The sequence below is a fragment of the Aricia agestis genome, chromosome 8, assembly GCF_905147365.1.
Source record: "Aricia agestis chromosome 8, ilAriAges1.1, whole genome shotgun sequence".
Taxonomy (NCBI): domain Eukaryota; kingdom Metazoa; phylum Arthropoda; class Insecta; order Lepidoptera; family Lycaenidae; genus Aricia; species Aricia agestis.
In genome coordinates, this window is record NC_056413.1 from 16,679,715 (window position 1) to 16,700,942 (window position 21,228).

At 39.6% G+C, this 21,228-nt stretch overlaps 3 protein-coding genes across 6 annotated transcripts in view; 1 reads left to right on the forward strand and 2 right to left on the reverse strand.

The window, feature by feature from the left end:
- Nucleotides 1-123: 123 nt before the first annotated feature.
- LOC121729960 lies at nt 124-3,826 on the reverse strand. Its single transcript, XM_042118723.1, has 3 exons — nt 3,590-3,826; nt 1,857-2,026; nt 124-1,225 (listed from the first exon to the last, which is right to left on the reverse strand). Exons 1-3 carry the CDS (start codon nt 3,702-3,704, stop codon nt 197-199), a joined length of 1,314 nt encoding a protein of 437 aa, XP_041974657.1. The 5' UTR covers nt 3,705-3,826; the 3' UTR covers nt 124-196.
- A 226-nt stretch (nt 3,827-4,052) lies between these two features.
- LOC121729958 (golgin subfamily A member 5) lies at nt 4,053-16,162 on the reverse strand. The gene is made up of 12 exons (XM_042118721.1): nt 16,057-16,162; nt 15,608-15,801; nt 14,411-14,590; nt 13,839-13,927; nt 12,878-12,974; nt 12,064-12,244; nt 11,245-11,358; nt 10,309-10,486; nt 8,612-8,756; nt 5,377-5,541; nt 4,630-4,747; nt 4,053-4,168 (listed from the first exon to the last, which is right to left on the reverse strand). The coding sequence occupies exons 1-12, from the start codon at nt 16,160-16,162 to the stop codon at nt 4,053-4,055; spliced, it is 1,683 nt and encodes a 560-aa protein (XP_041974655.1).
- Nucleotides 16,163-16,953: 791 nt separating this feature from the next.
- Nucleotides 16,954-21,228, forward strand: part of LOC121729953 (neurogenic locus Notch protein) — a 117,762-nt gene continuing 113,487 nt past the window's right edge. For all 4 annotated transcript variants that reach the window (XM_042118699.1, XM_042118700.1, XM_042118702.1 and 1 more), the window contains exon 1: nt 16,954-17,274. In XM_042118699.1, the coding sequence (XP_041974633.1) occupies nt 17,163-17,274 (112 nt within the window). In that variant the 5' untranslated portion in view covers nt 16,954-17,162. The remainder of the gene's footprint in view (nt 17,275-21,228) is intronic.

The following is a 21,228-nucleotide window of genomic DNA, read 5'->3' on the forward strand; positions in this document are numbered from 1 at the left end:
AATGCTTATAAAATAATTGTCGTTTCAATCACAAATAGTTTTATTTTGAAAACTTTAACAAACATAACTGTCTAGAAACAAGAAAATATAAAAAAAAAACAAGAAAATATTTTTGGTGGTACAATAGTTGTAATTTAAGATCCATACATGCTTCAACGTAAGCTAAAGATTACAATACAGTGTAATCTTTAGCTTGTTAATCCTTGTGTGCTTGCCAATTTATTCCTTCCAATAATCGTTTTTTGAGAGAACATAATTGATTTAAATAAGAATGCACGTTAATCAAAGTTTTCTCATCTGAATCGTTTCTGATAGTTTCAGCGCCATCTATGAACACAGTTCGGTAGTAGTGGCCCGTGTCTAAACCGGGATCGTCAGTTTGAGATGTCCCATTCCATTCCTCGGGGGTGGGAATTCGAATATTCTTAACGTTTACAACCCAATGCTTCCTCATATGGAGCCGGATGTCTGGTATGTCACATAGGTTGATCAGAATTTGAAGAGACCGCAGCTGTAGTATTGGATTTCGACTTGCGGCAAACGTCATTAGTTCCTTCGTTATAGTCCCACAGAATTCTTTCGCGCGCCATTTCGATCGTGTCGTCAATGTCGTATATTGCATGAGACCCAGCGCACTGATTACGACTTCGCTATGCTCCGATTTCAGGTAGGAGAGCAGGGTATACGTCATATCATATTCGTCCGCTAGTTTTCTACCTACGTCGTGTTTACAGAGTTGCGACATACAATCTAACGCTCCAGAAATTATTTTTGGCTCGTCTGTTTTAATCAATTCGAGCATAATTTGAAAAGCGTTGAATTTTAACGGTGCGACTTGGTCCCAGCCTATGAGACTTTCCAGAGTTTTCAAGTGCGTCTCGAGTATTATCGTGTGGTCGTATGTTACGCTTCTCAGCAGATTTTCTATTGTATTTTCGTTTTTCAATAACGGTTCTATGCAGCACCGATCTCTCGATAGAGTGTTTAAAGTGACAGCGGCTGCGTAGCGAAGCTCTCTCTTATCTTTTAAGATCATCAAAAGGAGGTTTTCCACGATCTTCGGCCGCAGCATAATTTTCTGCCTGCCCTCGCGATAGTTGGCTATAGAATTGAGCACCAAACAGACTTTTTCTCTGATCGAAGGATGTGGATGGGACATTAGGTCTGTCAGGCGATACACAACATTCATGTTGATGAAGAACATTGCGTGTTCTGATATTTGCATCTAAAAATGAGATAACTGCCTATCATATTATGTAAATATCAATGCCCTATCCTACGCCCTATCATAAAATATGTTTCTATACTGTGCTCGGCGAAACGTGGCGGTAGCGGTCATCGACTCCCTGTCATAAACTTGTCATTTTCTATATAAACCGCGATTGATAATGAAGTGTCAGATGTTGTCAATCGCGGCATTGTATAGAAAATGACAAGTTTTTGACAGGGAGTCAATGACCGCTACCGCCATGTTTCACCGAGTACAGTATAGGATATTTTGAAATTTTATCTTCTTTTTTCAGTTCTAAAAAAGTAAAGTTTTGCCTGCATTGAATACTATACTTTGAGAAGCTAGCCAATGTCTGAATCCTTAGCCGAAACTACTACTATAATTTTGCATGAACAGTACTACAGTTTTTGTATGAAACGGCACGAGCTATCTGACCATCCAACTTCATAAACATTAGTGGAAGTACCAATGATGATGAATAATTTCGAAACCGGTCGTGCTATTTGTTAAAAGTTATAATAATATCTTAATATAGTGGAAAAAGTGCGAGAAAAGTGTGTTTTATTAGTGGAAGTAAGCTTTGACTCGATGTATACTTGCCACATGCTATGTATCCTTGTTATACCTGGTCGAACAGCGTATTAATCGCCTGCATCTGCTCCACATGATCAGGCGAGTGTAGCTCCCGCACCAGAAGTGTCAGCCCAAGCCTACCGTAGCCGAGTTTGCTGCGCGTCAGATCAGCATCGCCCGGGAAGATAGATGGTTGCGCTGATTCCAGAGGTAGTGCGCCATCTAGCGGTTTTTTTTTTTTTTAATGAAATAAGGGGGCAAACGAGCAAACGGGTCACCTGATGGAAAGCAACCTCCGTCGCCCATGGACACTCGCAGCATCAGAAGAGCTGCAAGTGCGTTGCCGGCCTTTTAAGAGGGAATAGGGTAATAGAGGAGGGTAGGGAAGGGAAGGGAAGGGAATAGTTGAGGGTAGGGAAGGGAATAGGGTAGGGGTTAGGGGATTGGGCCTCCGGTAAACTCACTCGGCGAAACACAGCGCAAGCGCTGTTTCACGCCGGTTTTCTGTGAGAACGTGGTATTTATCCGGTCGAGCCGGCCCATTCGTGCCAAAGCATGGCTCTCCCACGTATAAACGTATTAATGGAACCAACGTTTGAGTTTTGAATGATTACAAAATTATAAAACGTTAATTTGATAGCAGTTAATACTAAGTACTCACATACGGTTTTACTCGATAGTTTTACTACAAATCGAGTAATAATTACTGTGTGGATCACACAACTCATAGCTCGAAGGCTCGCATCGAGCCAGCTTGACGGAATGAAATATATCGATTTAGAATAAAACTATCGAGCAATGCTGAATGTGTGGACGAAAGCCCGAGCCGCGGGTTTTGCTCGATCGAGCAAAACCGTATGTGAGTACTTAGCATAAGTATAGTTTTCACAGAGCCAGTACTGGCTGCCAATAAGACTGGCAGCCAGTATTGGCTTGGTATATGCCGCGTGTGAACAGTTTGGCCTGGCTTGAAAAACTGTTCACACGCGGCATATACCAAGCCAATACTGGCTGCCAGTTTTATTGGCTGCCAGTACTGGCTTTGTGAAAACTATACTTTAGGTATTTGGGTACCAGTTAAATTTAAAACATATTACAAAATAAAACGAAATTTAGTAGCAAAACCTGCTTGGTCGTTAGACAGAGAAATTCGGTCTATATGTATAGGTAATCTCTTATTTTAACTTACTACTTTAAATAACACAATAAATAACATAGTTTTTAAATAAAATAAGGGGCAAACGAGCAAACGGGTCACCTGATGAAAGCGACTACGGTCGCCCATGGACACTCGCAACATCAGAAGAGTTCCAAATGCGTTGCCGTTGTTTTTTTTTTATAAGAGCCCGAATATTTTCTTGAAGGTTTGCAGGTAATAATAATAATAATAATACTCCCCACACCGGTTTCGGTGACGGTGGCCGGTTTAATTGAAACCAGACCAGGTACGCAGGAGTACTTTTATAGTGCCCAAGTGTGTGCGCAGTACACAAGAGCACTCTCTATTCCTTTACTCTCATAACCCAGTGGGACGGAAGACCGACACGACCGGCGAGAGATCAGGCGCAGGACAGACTTTTACATGCCCATCCGACGCATGGATCATCTTACTTGTGACAATCAGGTGATCAGCCTGCATTGTCCTAACCAAACTTGGAAATAACATGTTTCCAACGCGGGATTCGAACCCACGACCTCCGGAGTCGAGAGCGACGCTCTAACCACTAGACCACGGAGGCGTTTACAGTATAATAAATACAGTATAATATAAAAGTCATATAAAACCTGTATACTGCGTGAGATTTTCCTTCTTCATAGCCATGTCCACGGCTTTGTTGATGACTCGCGGGCTGATGACGCTAACCAGCTGTAGATACGAATTCTTGTGGGGGTTCAACATTTTGTATTCACAGAAGGAAATCTGGATTCAGGATTCAATAAAGGAGATCTACTCCTTCATCTATACTAAAAAGGAAATATTTATACAGGAGTAAAATAATGTGGAAAATGTTTGTTTTATTGTTGATGGACTGGAAAATGACATGTTTATATTTTTGACAATCTTGTTTTTAATAATTTTTATTGCGTTCATGTGAAAGAATTTTATTATCATGTACTTCTATTTGTAGGGTAGAGAAATTAGTATGAAATTCCTACAAAGTCTAAACATATTATTATTAAGTACTTAAAATATTTAAATATTTGCAATATTAGGGTAGTTGCACAAATATTAATGTGTAGGGTAGTTCTATTTCCTCTGGTAGGGTGTACGGAACCCTTTCCGTCGGCACTTGGTGTCCAGGATGAGCTGCGCCTGCCGCTTGAGGTAGCATCGGGAGGGAATATCCTCTTCCTCATCAGACGCTGAAAATATAGTTAAATGTCACTCGCATTTTGCTTAAAATGATTATAACAATTCCCCGCACCGGTATCGGTGACGGTGGCCGGTTTCATTGAAACTAGATAAACTTTTATAGTGCCCATGTGTGTGCGCAGTATACAAGAGCACGCTCGGAAATAATACGTTTTCAACGCGGGAATCAAACCTGCGACCTTCGAGTCAAGAACCACGCTCCAAACCACGGGATCAAGGAGGCGTTATAATATTGTTTATATCATAATTATTATGATATCATCAAAATGACTATAGCCAAATGACAGTGTATCTGTCGCAGTCTGCAGTTGTATAAATTCTAGCGTATATGCTGTTAAATCAGCTGTTTTATTTGAATGCCTAGCGCGTTCATCGACACCATTTAATAGCTTCATGGTTATCACTTATCAACATCAGGTTATTCGTAGGCTCATTTACAAGAACAACTCACGCGGCGCCCTCACGGGTTCCCTGTCGACGAGGTCCCTGTAGGTGGGCACGATCTTGTCCGACTCCTTGTGGCTGCTGTGCGCGCTCGCACCCGCCACGGACGGTGCACCGCTTGTTGTCTGATATTGATAGAATATTGATTATATGACTATGGTGAAACAAACAAATATTTTAGCAGTGATCTAATTTGAATATTTCAAAAGTAAATTGATTCGTTTTAGGGTGGGTCGCACCAGATGCGTGGTTAACGTTAAAAGTTATGGTTAACTTTACTCTTAACTTTGACCACAGAATTTGACAGAAGACAGCTGGTCCGACTAGGCTATAAATGAACGTGGGCGAGAGCGCTGCTGGTAAAGGAGAACTGTCAAAAATGGCGTTTTTGTATGATATGACTGCGTTAGATCCTTTTTTCGCCACGTTCATTTAAAGCCTTGTCGAGCTCAAGATTATAGTTAAATATGGCGTCCATTTTTTACTTTAACCAAAGATTTGACATTTTGTATTGTAGTTATGGTTAAAGTTACAGTTATAGTTAAAGTAAGTTGGTGCAACCCACCCTTAATGGATCAATATGGGATCAACACTACAGTTAAGTGAAGGAATTTTATTGGTGGCAGAAATTATGAAGTAAAAAATCAAATCTACAGTTTAGACTTTACAAGTTTCGATTTGGTGACACCTTCCCTCCTACGCGCTTTCCCTCGCATTCCCTCGCAAATAATGCTAGTAATTTTGTAAATCTCACGTTAGATGGCAACACCACAGCGGTATCAGGCTTCACGTCAGCTTGTTTCTCGGTGATGGCATCAGCGCGCGCCGTCGCTCGACCATACCTCGCTGACAGCACTTGCAGCAGCTTCTCCGAGCTGCCTCGAGCATTCCATTCTGGGATAGACGGCTCCGGGATCACCTGACAAGGATTTATTGATCCACAGAAAGTTTAATGATAAAAAGGTTATATAATTTTTCCTATTTTTGATGGCGTGGATTGAAAAAATTACAAGAAAAATATTTTCAGATTTTTAACAATAAGTAATTTTATATTTAAAGAAAAAATATAACATTGAATTTAAAATGTTTAAATGTGTATTAATAGTTTACTAGTATGTAGTTTAAATACAAAAATAATAATTTTACTGTAATTTATACTATGGTACCTAAGGTAAAACTGGGTCCGGGAGTGGAAATAGAAACGCGAGCTATTTTCCAAATATAAGAATTTTCAAAATTCCAATCGCACCCAGAAATGTAATGAAAAGTTTGAGAGAAAAAGTTAAGTAAGTACTGAATCATTAAAATATGTCTTTGAATGTGAGCGGTAAGGATGATGATAATTTATTTATACCTGTATAAATATTGTATGGGGAAACTCGTGACGCTCGTGCCCTTGCCCATACAAAAGTGAAAAAAAAATTCGTCTTTCAGCGCTGCTACTTTCACAGTGAACTCTCTACAAGGAACACGTACCCACCCTAAAGTATTATCACTTATTTTTGTTACACATTGTATACGAGATCGAAATTTTTATAACTTGCGAGCAGATAGCGGAGTCACTGAAGGTTTTCACCTCCGATTTCGTTGAACCTCCATCGATTTTCATGAAATTTGGTGAGTAGGTGGGGGATACCCTAAGAAACAAAAGTGGCATAGTGCCAACTTGCGCTTTTGCCCTGGGGGTGAATTCCAACCCTTCTCGGGGGTGAAATATTTTTAAATAAAAAAATCCGCAAAAATCGATAGATAGACAAATTTTAAGCAAAATTTGTTTAATAAAATTTTTGGAATATAATATTAATACTTTCTGAGTAATTAAAGATCAAAGATTGTGATTTTTCGAGATAAAACTACATGTTTTAAAACGGTTTTTCATGAATAACTAAAAAACTATACGTTTTTACGAAAAATGTGTTAAAACCTAAATTAAAGTCAATAAAATAACAAATAAATGCCTAATTTCAATAACCTTCTAATTTTAATTAAAAGTGAAATAAAGGTGATTATATGTATACCTTTTTTCGGCGAGTACTTTAAACTAAACATTCATACACAAATAACGGAAAATTGATGCATTTTATGACATATACTTCTGGAACACTTTTTAAAGTACTTAAAATTACCTTTCTATTGAGTACTATAAAAAGTTAATAGCATTAAAATTGATTAATATGTTATGATAAAAATAAGATGACACTTTCGAATTTTTTTGGAAAAAACGAAAAATAAAACGTTCACCATTTCTACAATATCTCAAATTTATGGTTATCTCTAAAGGCTTTTCTTTATTTTAGCATAAGTTATGCCCTCAAAAAATTTACCTGCTTTAGACTGCTTACTTTTGAAAAAAAAAGATGATTTCATAAAATTTAAAATTTTAAAATTTTCGTAAATTTCATTTTCTTTTGGATATAACTTTTAAAATATTGGATATTCGTAAAAAAACATAAAGAACAAAATTTGAGTTCGTTTCCTAAAAAGCTTTTAGTTTCCTTCTTATTTTTGTAGGATGAAAAATAGCCAAGATAGAGACGTATAGAGCCTAACTTTTACTGCGATAACCACCTAACCAGCACTTATTAACCCTTTTTATTTTAAAAATTAAGGGCTTTAAAAAGGGTTTCTTAGCATGATCTCAAAGCTCTTGAAATTACTTTTAAATTGTTTTTTAAATGAACCTGGTAACTAAAAAATTAAGGGAGCTGGTAATAAAACAAATAAATTATTTTTTGAAAAATATTTGCTTCAAATATTTTTCAGAGATTTGGTATTCTTAAATTGTAGGAAAACGTGTCAATAGTTACTAAACTAAATACACGTCATGTATGGTTACGTGTATGTGTCTTTTCATTGCGGAAAAAGTGAAAAAAATGGTAAACATTTACTGGAAAAAGTGGTGGGGGCTTTCGAGGGTGACGTGGGGTATTGAATATTTTAGTATATTTTCTAAATTATAACAATTAAAATACCTCCGGTTTTGGTGATAGGCAGGAATAATTTTACAGTGCTCAAGTGTGTGCGCAGTACTACTAGAGCCTTCTCTCTTCCTTTACTCTCAAAATCCCCACTAGGTTAGTGAGATTCGATAGAAAGGGGATAACCTGCTATTAATTTCAGATCAGTGGGAAAACAATAGACAATCCAAAAATAAAAAATCGGCCAAGTGTAAGTTAGACTGGCGCACGAAGGGTTCCGTACAACAATAGAGCAAAAAATAGGCTGAAAATTGTGTTTATTTGTATGGGAATTTGTAAAATTTAATTTAATTTAATAATTAATACTTATTAAATAAGATTTTACTTCTCTCGTGTACAACAATTTAATAGGCTGAAGTTTTTTAACCAATAGTTTTGCAGTGATTTTGCATCGAGAGAGTAGTTTGTAAAACCCTGTAAGTATGTAATATTCAGAAACTCAGAAATACAAAAAAATATTTTTTCATAGTTTTTCATATAAGGGGTGGTTGTTAAAAGGGTTTAAAATTTATTAGAATCATAAATCAGGCATAAAAATATTGAAAAAACGTTGAGATATTTTATCTAATTAAACACAATCACTAAAGCCAGAATGGTTAGATCTGCATGTTTCCTCCTTTTTGAAAAAGGGGTGAATTTCACCCCTAAAATGCAAAAAGCGCAATACGAGCGTATGTCACTTTTGAAGTAGAGGGTAAAACATACTCAATTCCAAAATTTCATCCAAATCGATGGAGGTTCAACGAAATCGGAGGTTGTGCCTGATTTTTGCCTTCATTAACTGTACTAAGAGCCGAAGGCAAAATACCTAATAACAGTCAACAGCCAGTATCGATCATGAAAAGATCATAACCTTTCTGCAAAGTAACTTCTTCTTTAAAAGCCGTCAACGCACCTGCAACTCTTCTGATATTGCAAGTGTACATCCACCATCGGCGTAGTTGCTTTCCATTAGGTGACGGGTGACCCGTTTGCTCGTTCGCCTCCTAATATTATATAAAAAAAACGTACATCCAAAATCTTGCACAAGTCGTACAGCAGCTTGGCTATCTCCATCAGGAAGCTGTCGAGCTGCTGGAGACAGTTCTCCAGCTCGACCTGCTGCTGCTCACGCTGCACTATCTCGTCTTTCATCTCTTGTATTTTGTCTTGGCCTCTGTAAACATTTGGCAGTTTTAAATCAAATCCTTTATAGTTATTTTACATCATCTATTACTGGTTCTCACGAAACCCGAAGACAGCTTTAGCCCGTGGGCTCCCTGAGAGTGTCGGGGGACCGGCAAGTAAACTACAACCTACAACCGCCAAGTCGCTGATTATCTCCATTCGGTTTGCTGTGAACTGATCCTTAAACTATAATGTTATGAGAAATCTCAAATCAAACATCTACATTAGCGGTCCCCCGACACACCTTGACAACAATTATGGACTAAAATATTACTTTACACAAGTTAGGAATTATTTTAACTTAAAGGCAGTAAATATTATTTCATTACTTTTTAAAGTTTCTTGGCGGGGTTTTTTTTTAATTTCTTAATTTAATTTTATTTCATGCTTTTTAAACTTGTGTTGGTTATAGTGCAGAATAATTGCTATCAACATAATCATATTCTCATGATTACCATCTATCAATGTCCTTTTCGATGAGGCCGATATGAGCCCAAACATGAAACCTCCACTTTGGGTTTATACGAAGCTCGGTTCCTATAGAATCCAGGTGATGCTGCAGCAGCAGTATGTAAATATTTACTGTCTATCTACTTCTTACTGGTTGTCGCAATTAAAATGAGCCCAAACACGAAACCTCTGCTCTAAGTTGGCGAGGAGTTGGATATCCTATTGATTACCAGGTGATACTGCAGCATCAGGTCAACTTTCCATTAATGTGTGCATACGTATATTGTATATTCACAAATGCCACGAACTAGAATGAAATATAAAACCCATCAAACGAATACAAAGTTGCAAACGGCCATTCATGAACCAGATAAACCCTGATTGTCCAGCACTGAGCAGGCTGATGATGATGAATTATAGCTAAGAACACTCTCGATCATGTCAGCTTTCAAAAAAAAAAAACTAGATCAAAATCGGTCCATCCGTTTGGATTCTACGATGCCACGGACAGATACACACACAGACAAACAGACAGACAAACAGACAGACAGACAGACAGACACGTCAAACTTATAACACCCCTCTTTTTTGTCGGGGGTTAAAAATGTAAGTCGCTGTAGTGTCATAGCGCTTGCGATGAGTTATGTCCAATCCATAAGTGAGCTATCGAAAGTAGCGAATGCAATTTGACAAAGCACTCTGGAGTCTAGTTACTGTGGTTGCAGTGGTGGGGATGGGTGGTAGGCCTGCAATGCCTAAAAAATGGGTATTGGCAGGGCATCACTAAGTCGTCCTTATCCTTGACGCTAGCGAACTTGTACCCCTCGAGCTCCGCCATGAGCGTGGTCTGCGTCTGCTCCAGCTGCAGCTTGTGTTCTACTGCAGGCTCGGCAAACTCCGATAGCGCGATGCAGGCTACAGCGCAGTACTCACTCGTCCTCGTCCTCAAGCCTCAGCGTCAACGCTGGCGAACTCGTACCCCTCGAGCTCCGCCATGAGCGTGGTCTGCGTCTGCTCCAGCTGCAGCTTGTGTTCTACTACAGGCTCGGCAAACTCCGATAGCGCGATGCAGGCTACAGAGCAGTACTCACTCGTCCTCGTCCTTGACGCTGGCGAACTTGTACCCCTCGAGCTCCGCCATGAGCGTGGTCTGCGTCTGCTCCAGCTGCAGCTTGTCGTGCTCGATGGTCTGCTGCAGGTACCCCAGCCGGCGGCTCGTCTCGCGCTGACCACGGAAACGGTCGAATACCTCTTCGGGGTCCGTTACTCCTGGACGTGAGTAGGTTTTTTTTAATGAAATAAGGGGACAAACGAGCAAACGGATCACCTGATGGAAAGCAACTTCCGTCGCCCATGGACAACGTCCCGCCGCCAACGCACAACGCACCTGCAGCATCAGAAGAGCTGCAGGTGCGTTGCCATCCTTTTAAGAGGGAATAGGGTAATAGGGGAGGGTAGGGATGGGAAGGGAAGGGAATAGGGGAGGGTAGGGAAGGGAATAGGGTAGGGGATTGGGCCTCCGGTAAACTCACTCACTCGGCGAAACACAGCGCAAGCGCTGTTTCACGCCGGTTTTCTGTGAGAACGTGGTATTTCTCCGGTCGAGCCGGCCCATTCGTGCCGAAGCATGGCTCTCCCACGTATGATGGTCGTATGTACGTACGTATGACGTATAGTACGATAGCAGATGGGTAAGTGGCCTATAGTTAATGTTAGGTGGAACAGCTTTACAAATTTACTGCTGCGTTAGTAGAAAGCTATAATAACCACAAAACATCGTCAATTTCGTGAAGAAACAATGTATCCATGCATCGCTACTTTGCATCATTCACAAACATACTTAATTACTTGGGCAATTAAAGACGATTTTAAGCACGCTTCGGGTGGATCGATTGAACGTCTCATGGTATAAAGAGGACGAATCTATTAGCCTCGAAATTGCCAATAAATTGAATGTACAAACAACAGAACAACGGAACAGTTAGAGAATTGGATGCAAAAGAAATTTTCAATTCATATCACTATACCAGTAAGTTTCATCAGCCTCTGGAAGACGTCCTCCATCTGCGCTATGGCGGTCCCCTCCTCCGTCGTTGCCTCGCCCTCTGTAGACCGCGTCGACTCCTGACGAACCGCTCGCGCTGAAATAGAAAAACATGACGATAAGTTATTACTTTTGTTGACGCCTCCGTGGTCTAGTGGTATAGAGCGCGGCTCTTGGCTCGGAGGTCGTGGGTTCGATTCCCGCGTTGGAAACATGTTATTTCCAAGTTTGGTTAGGACAATGCAGGCTGATCACCTGATTGTCTGACAAGTAAGATGATCCATGCGTCGGATGGGCATGTAAAAAGTCGGTTCTGCGCCTGATCTCTCGCCAGTCGTGTCGGTCGTCCGTCCCACTGGGTTATGAGAGTAAAGGAATAGAGAGTGCCCTTGTGTACTGTGCACACACTTGGGCACTATAAAATTACTCCTGCGTAGCTGGCCTGGTTTCAATGAAACCGGCCACCGTCACCGAAACCGGTGTGGGAGCTATTATTATTATTACTTTTGTTGAGCTCTAATAATGTTTCTTCAAATAGTTCTCCATGTTGGAATTAACCAAAAGTTTAATGCTGTACTACGTGTAATTAAATCGTTGTCGGCTAACTAAACTATTATGGATATAACTCATGAATCATGGTAAGCAGGTTGGTACAACTCTCGTCGTCTTTGATCGATCATCTGTCAGTTTTAGAGACAATCAGTTCTCCACTGTGTGACTTTCAGAAACAGTCAGTTCCAGAAACAGTCATATATTATTCTCTCTCGAGCGTCAGTTCCACAAAACTGTGCAGACCCCTCACCTGGCGGGGGGAAGATCCTCTTCTCCAGCCTCTCGAGCTCCTGTCGTCGCTGGTCAAACCGCTGCGTGAAGTAAGCCCGCTCCGTCGCCCGCGAATGCTCGGCGTCGTGAGCCCGAGCTGACTCCAGTGCGGCGGCGGCGCTCGCGCGGACACGCATGTCTGCTGCTTCCTCGCGAACGCGCTGACAGAGGATAGGTCAGTGTCCCGTTGATTATTATTGATAATAAACATGTGATTATACACATTAACGCCTCTAGTCCACCGACGCAGCGAACTGCGAAACAGCGGCGAACCGAACGCGAAAAATCTGCGAAACAGGAATAGAGCGAGATGCAATATAAGCCATTGTAGTGTGGCGGATGAGACAGTAAGTTTCACCACTTCGTGATAAAGTGCCGGATAGGCTGTCTACAACTTTTTTGACAGATTCTCCATGCTCTATCTGTCAAGTTAAGTGGTGGATAGCATATTCGGAACTTATCAGGAAGTGGTGAAACAGGCCCTAAATGGGTTCGCCGCTGTTTCGCAGTTCGCAGCGTCGGTGTACTAGAGGCGTAAGGGCCGGATAGGCTATCCACCACTTAACATGACAGATAGAGTATGGATAATCTGTCAAATAAGTTGGACATGATAGCCTATCCGGCAATTTATCAGGAAGTCGTGAAACAGGCCCTTAGGCTACCTTTATAACAAACATACAGCATAGAGAAAATTCTCTGCTTCTAGTAAGCTGAAGAAAGAGTCAGTTTGGTGTGATGTGTGTATGTACGTATGTGTAGTGGCGAGACATCAGATTGGCCGAGATAATTTTTACCTCAAGTTTCTTTATTTCCTCTTTTTGTTTGTCGATGAGCTCTTCGACTCTCGCCAGCGAGCTTTCGAACTTCACTGAATCTTCTATGAGCGCTTGCCTGAAAATATAACAAAATGTTGAACGCAACTTCGACATGACGCAGCGACTTATAGGTACCTAAGTATAGTCCGCGAATCCACGAAGACGCGCCTACTACTCCTAATCGTTTATATAGTTTATGTGTGCAAGCTTTCGCCAATGTTTGAGTGTTATCGGTACACACTAATTATTAACTATGAGTTCACGCTTACACTACAATAAATAGACCAATTAAGAAAAAGCGTCATGGTCAAAGGGAAAAATGCTCACCCAAAAAGTGGTGGGGCGCGTCTTCGTGGATTGCACGGACTTTATCGAGAAATTTCCACCGCGATAAAAATTATCCTGGAACTCAAGAGATATGTTCGTACTTCGTAGGTTCCTTATTAGGGTTCCGTACCTAAAGGGTAAAAACCCTATTACTAAGACTTCGATGTCTGTCTATCCGACTGTCTGTCTCCACATACAGTCGGATAGACTATAGATAGATATTGAAATTTTCACAGATTACATATTTCTGTTGCCGCTATAACAACAAATACTAAAAACAAAATAAATCCAATATTTAAGGGGGGCTCCCATACAACAAGCTTGATTTTTTTGGCATTTTTTGCTCTATACCAATAATGGCAGCAGGCAGGCACTTGATATTTACACGAAGATCTTAAATATATTATGTCTACTTCAATAATTAATAATAGTTAATAATAAAATAAAAATTTAAGGGCGGCTCCCATACAAAAATCACAATTTTTGAATTTTGGCCTATTTTTGCTCTATGACGCGGACGGTACGGAACCCTTCGTGCGCGAGTCCGACTCGCACTTGGCCGTTTATATTATTCAAATCAAAGGTTTGAGCGTAAAGGAGTATTATAATTTACCTGATGGAGGAATACTTTTTCTTGACCAGCTCCGCCTCCGTCCACTGGATGAGCACTTTGTGGATCTCGTTTTCCAAGTGCGATACGTTCTGCAAAATGTCATCAAATATTTGTATAGACCGTGCACAATGTTTAGATCACCCGGCAAAACTAGAGCGAGCAATCGCTCCACTCAGAAACCGCCAGTGTGGTGATTGCTTTAATTTCTTATTTGACTTTAATTATGATTTTGTCATATTAAGGTGCCGGTCTGCGGTTGGCGGCGGGCGACATGAAGCAACCGCAGACGACATGTCGCAGCGACACTATTGGTTTGTATGTATTTCTATGAAATACCCTCCGCAGCTAGCGACATATTCATTAGAAATACATAGAAACCAGTAGCGTCGCGACGACACGTCGTCTGCTGCCGCTTCATGTAGCCGACTTCGAACTTGTGCCTTTAACCCTATTCACTATCAAACTCTTCATTAAATTAAAGTTAACTAATGATTAATGTCTTTGATTATCTTTAGAGTTGGCCTATACCTTCCTAGTCCTGGGGATGATCTCGGACAAAATATGTGCTGTACCTTTCTAGCCCTGGTGGTTATCTTGGACTTGACGAGGTCGCTCCTGGTGCTCTCTATGAGCAGCCTCTCGTACTCCGTCTCCAACTCCTTGAGCCGCTTCCTCTTGCTGCCCTTCTCGTACTTCAGTAGGTCCAGCGACTTCCGCTGTTCTATCACTTTCAGGTCTAGATTGTGGATTACCTAGAGTAGACATATTTTGCTGACACTGTTGCGACTTGCAAGTGTCCATGGGTAAACGAGCAAACGGGTCACCTGATGGAAAGCAACTACCGTCGCCCACGGACACTCGCAACATCAGAAGAGTTGCCGGCCTTTTAAGAGGGAATAATTCTTGAAGGTTTGCAGGTCGTATAGGTCCGGAAATACTGCTGATGGTGACAGTTCGTTCCAGAGTTTTACAGTGCGCGGCAGAAAGTTACGCGAGAAACGCACGGTGGAAGACTGCCACTCATCAAGGTGATGAGGATGGTATATTTTTCGCGTGGGACGATGGCGAAAAGTTGCAGGTGGTATAATTCCGAACAATTCCTCAGAGCACTCCCCATGATACAACCAATAGAGGATGCAGAGTTAAACTACATCTCGGTGTAATTCCAAGGGGTCCAAGCTGTTTGAAACACTATGGCAGTCAACAATTCGAGCGGCCGTTCGTTGGATACGATCCAGAGGGAGAAGTTGGTATTTTGGCGCCCCTGCCCAGAGATGAGAACAAATATAATATATTCCATATGAGGTCATACTTGAGCCTTGTAGAGTTGTAGGCACCTGATGGAAAAGACCAAGTTTTCCATCAGGTGACTCATTTGCGCGTTTGCCCCCTTATTTTATTAAAAAAATCAATTTATTTTTTATTTTTGCAAATGGAGTTATCCAGGAAATGAGCACTGGATCACCTGATGCTAAGGGGATATTTCACGCCGGTTTTCTGTGACACCGTGACTTGATCCTGTTGAGCCGGCACATTTGTGCCGAAGTATGGCTCTCCAACACTGAAGATTGTACTGTGACTATCAATTATCATTCACCCAAAATTAGCAAATAAGGTCAATCGAACTTTTTATTAAGCCTCTCTGACATTTGCAACTGATGGATAGTGGATGAGTAGAAATAATAGAAAAATAATAAATATTTTTACATTCGCACTGAGGAATGGAAACTAAAATCTCCTTTTCTAAAAATGCTTATCTCAATTCTCACCTGGTCAGCAGTCTTATCTCCAATGGGACAGACTTCGCTGATGTACTTCTTGACCTGAGCTTCATCCACTACGGCTCTGGCCTGTGCCAGCTCCTCCAGCCGCAGTTTGATCTCCTTCTTCAAGGTGGCTATCAGGTCCACATTCCGCTTGCGTTCAGCCTCATTTTCCTCGTACTGGGACTTCCTTTGGCCCTCTGTGATCAGGTGATTCGTTAGCTCATTTATTGCGGCATAAAATTGTAGGCAGTTGGGCAGTGTTATTGTCTTTGCCAATGCCACATAAAAATATTAAAAAAAAAAACAAATCAAAATAAAAGGACAATCACGAACAAAAGTTTTTATTTTTTTAACAATATTCTTTGGTCAACTTATTGTGTGCAATTATGTCCTTTGTTCAGAGAATTTATATGAAAAATCCTAATAATTATAGTAGCATTTTGTTTATGTACCTGACAACTGTATTTTCTTTTTGATTTCAAATATTTTTGTGTTGATGCTGGTCAGGCGGTCCTCCGATTCGATCTCAAAGGGATGTTTTTGATAGCACAAAGCCATGATAATGATTTTTCAGTATGCTTAATATTAGCATACTGTCGCAAAGCTTGTTGTATTTCACCTTTCATTGGTACACATTTCATCCATAAAAAATCTGTGCTGTATTTTGTATTTTTGTTAAATGTGATTCTGTTGGTGAATCAATAAATAAATAACGTTTTTATTTAATAAATACAAAGTGGACTGTTTAAAATATGCAGCATAGCGACAATCGATATCGACCAAACTAATTTACTGAGGTTTCTAAGGTGTTATGACAATAGTCTAAAATATAATATTATTTCACTAACAATTTTGATTAAAACGTCAAAATTCATCTAGTAATTTAATATTTCTAATATCCGTATCCAATTTTCATATATTATTAAAGTAATATCCTTTTAAATATCGAAAAGCTTAAAAAGCTCTCCTCACTTTTCAAATTTTCTCATTTGAAAAGCGCCATCTCTGTCGCAATCACTGAACTACATGGCTTGAAAGCTCTCCGCAGGCGCAAACGAGTGGTGTTGAATCGCTTGATTTCACCATTGAATCAACATTCCTTTGCGTAGGTTTATATGTGTGCGTGCGTCGGTTCTCACGATTATCTGCTAGCTACGGAAGGTTCTTACTGAACTTACTATATAAAACTAATTTTAATAATCTAATATCTATTTAAAAAGTGTAACAAAGTTGCTCAAAAGCTGTGTTTTACCAGTTCTAGGGATGCGCGCACGCATACTAACGTACCGACCGCCATTTTGATTTACCGTACGTTGTGTATTTACGAACAAAGCCGTCAGATGCGAGCAGGACGCGGCTGCGCATGTTTCTACCGGGCTTTACGTTACTTTTGAAAGTGTTTTACCGCTAAAATGATCCAAATATCAACATTATTTACGTGACAATAGGTTATAAACAAAATGAAGTGTGTATTATTACAATTGGTACCGTGAAGTGAATGATTTTAAGTGTTTAAACGACAAAAGGAGAAAAACAAATGTGTGTGATCCATGTGTGAATGTTGTGTTACAAGATGTGGTCCAGAAACTTTATACCGGATTATGGGATTACATTGCTCTCCTTCTGCCTCGTGCTGACCACCCTCGCCGCCCAGATCCACGGGGTCGAAGGTAAGTTTCATATCAAAACATTTTTAGTGCAATCGAGCTTATGAAAGCGCACCAATATAACGCCGCCGCGGAAAGGTGGCGCGCAAAGGTGGGGAAGCTCGCGGTGTTGACGTGCGACTCGATTCGGCCGGATTATACCTCGGTTCTCACAGTTTTAGAACTTGTGTAACTTGTCGTATAAACTGAGAAGTGGCATCGTGTTTTTACATTTTTAATTACACCGTGTATTCTAGTCTCGTAGTTGCATTATTTTCTTTCTTTGTAATCCGTATTACATAGATTTTTCACATGATCGTATGTGAGGGAACTTTGAGTGGTATCGTTAAGTAAATAATTTTAACACACAATTAGGATCACGTTAACAAATATATTGTTGAAACTGCATGATAATTGAGCTACTTCTTCATTAGTTGCTGTTGGTTTAATTGTAGTGCGACTTGGTAGTGGAATGTTTTGACTGAGACAATTAGGATGTTGGTGGAACTTTCAATTTAATTAATAGATTGTCATTAAATGAAGACGTTAATTGATATTACTTATATTTGACAATTAGGAATTTAGTTCATGAAACATATTGTTTTATATTTTATAAAAATATTTTATCATAGTAATTTTGAGCGCGAGCTTACCACTTGTACCGGCGCCGCGGCGTTCCGAATTTGAAAGTTGGGCAATTCGAATTTTGAAAAATATGTTAATACAATCATTATTCATTTTATAGCTACACATTGAAATCATTATTGTTGTAAAATTAATTAAAAAGTACATTATTTTTCTTACTAATTTTAAATTTAGACTAAGCTCCTAAGCTTAATAAGCTTTTTCGTGAACAGTGGCAAAAGTTTGTAACTTGCAAAGAAAAAGCCCTACACAGTACACACGTTTATTTTTCAATTTTCTCACATATTTTTTAAGTTTTTCTTTATAATAACTTATATTACAAAAAATATAAATTCTAAATTGTTGCAAGTTGCAACGCTTTCAACCCGGTGAAGCGCGCGGGAGGGTCACATAGACCCATTGGTTAGATTTTAGTACAATCGTTTATCATCCACTATTGTCTTGTTTCCATAAACATTAAACCCGCTTGATATATGTATAATATTTATATAACATATATTCAACTTTTGAACAATGTAATATTCAACATTAAATCTTCGGAGCTTTTAAGGTTTTGTGAATCACAATTTTACTTCTAAATAGAAGAATTAACCGTCAAATAAAGCCACAATTGTTGATACAAACTTTTTGCTATTTATCCATTGTTTTATGTCGAACAGTTCTTATAATATCCTCCCCCATAACTCATAACCATAGGACATTCCAATCATAAAGAAAGCATATCCAATTAGTATTCCACAACCGACGAAGGGTCAAATGTATATACGAGCAAGGACATTGGAAGCACTAGATCTGATATACCTCACCAGCACGACGTCTATGCGCATTTAGTGGAATATAAAACACGTATTAGTATGCGGCGTGTGAGCACACGACTTGTTCCAACCACGCTCAGGTATTTTAATATTGATGACCATTGACTACACACACAAATTCCCGATTCAAACTGAGTTATTAATTACCCCCCAGCGGCGAAGGGTTAAATTGAATTTTAGTAATGTTTTCTGTCTAATGACAAATGGCGTACAGGAGGCGCGGTTGTACCGACTATTCTTTTTAAGGAGCTTGGGAGTGGTTAGGCGTTGTAGGGTTAAATGATTTAATGCACGTATCTCCTTACATTCGTTAATGTTTGTCAACTATACCTATATTTAATCTTATAGTAAACAAATATTTATTTAAATATGCAATACACTTGAGTTTTGTCCTATAACTAAGGTTTAACTCAAAAGTTGGTACTGTCCTATTTGAGAACCATAATTAACAATATTATAAAGGCGAAGCTTTATATGTATGTTTCTTACTTCAGAACTAATTAACGGATTTTGGTAATATTTGGCCTATTGGTAGTTTAAACTCTGCATTTGCACATATGCAATTTTTTTAAGTAGCAAAATTGCATGTTGCATGTTGATACAATGAAGTCTTTAGCTGCGACATGGAATACACCTTGTTGTTCTCGTCAGGACATTAATTTGCAAGTAACGGGTATCTTAGTTCAATTAAATGCAATGTTTTACATAAAATGGTTGACCACGTCGTTATTCGCTAGCACTCCATTTTCATTTATTTGGATCTAAATTGAGAAAAAATCCTAACTTGACCAAAATAAGTTGCCATTGTTTTTTTCTTATCGTAATGAGAGGTCATAAATTTATGTTGTCTTCTTCATAGGTATTAACAAAAATAGTTCTTATTTTGTCAAAGGCAAAATAAGAATTTTTTATAAGAATATAATATTAGGTTTAGTTAGTATTGTATTAAAAAAGTGTTTTTAAAAGTAAAATGAACCAATAACATCAGTTATTTCGGCAAAACGTAATTTCTTCGATTATTGATATTTCTTAAATCGCGTTCCTGCATTATAATTGCTGGAGCCCTTACTGGAGCCCTAGACAGAAAGTACACAAGTACATTGTACGTATGAAGGGCGATACGCCAATATTTTGAACTGTAACGATAATTCTGGAATATTATGCGCAGTCGGCCAAGCGTGACAGTTGATGTATGTTCGGGGTTAATTTGCCTCTGTATTTTTATTATAACCCTTATGTAGCCGGTACAGGGGTTATGTCTGATGTGAAGTAATCGTAGGGGCGAGTGCTAGGGGCGTTTAGAACAGGGGGCCAACGAAAACATTCTATTCAGGTACATCCCTATCTTGTTGAAGCATATCTTGACCAGCTGTGATATAGTCCTTCGAGCCGGATCATAGACAAATGTAAAGATTTCCGTTAAAAATGTTCATTCTCAAACCGCTGAGCCGATTTTGCTGAAATTTAATATGATATTTCCATAACAAAATCCTTTAAGTCCCGGGAAAGCACATAGGATACATTTTATCCCGGAAAAATGTACGGTTCCCGCGCGATTAACGAATTTCAGCGCAACGGAGTCACGGACGTCATCTAGTAATACTTAATAATTAATCAGAGGGCCTACAAAGGGCCTAGACAAGCGGCAAGCGAATATCGTAAACGCAGTGCCGTAAATAAGGCGATGCCCAGGCACAGGGCGTAGATGAGGGCACCACCCCTTCAATTCAACAAAGTTCCGTAGAACTCGGTCTGCGGTTAAAACCTATGTGACCATGAAAATTACCTATTTTTGCTTGGAGGGCGGCAAATTGGGATTTTGCTCCCCCCTTTTTAAAACGTAGATCCGGGCCTGCGTAGACTCTGGGGGGGGGGGGGGGGGGGCGCAAGAATGGCCAGACCAGGCAGACTCTTATTCTTTCGAATTGCTCCCGATAAGTACTTCCCGCGGCGCCCCAGAGATGTTTTCCAATGTAGTAAAAAAATATCTACAGCCGAACATATTATAACCTTCTGCTTTTTGGAAGCCAGTTAAAAAACAAGGGTGCAGTTATAAGCTCGCACAGGGTGCAAAAAGGCTGTTTACGGCAACGCGTAAACGCCAACGCTAACGCCACAAAATGTATGGGATTTGACATTAGTATTCGCTATATAGCGAAGCGATGACTTATGTCAAATCGCATACATTTTATTAGCGTTTACGATAATCGCTTGCCACTTGTCTACTAGGGCTGTTATCGTTAAATAATTAACAACCCTACATCATTACACTCTGGAGAAATAATGATTTAAATTGGAACTAACTGATTTCTCAAACTGTTTCTTTCTCTGTCATACTCTTTTTAAATGTATGAGACTGTCTGTGACACACGAAGAATGTCCATACACCACATGACGCGAGCAATGAATATGTCCATACAAAGTTGTGTCCAATACACGTATCTGTAATTCAACGCAAATTACATAAATCACACAACATCGATATAGGAATACTAGATTATCTACTAACAATATAAAA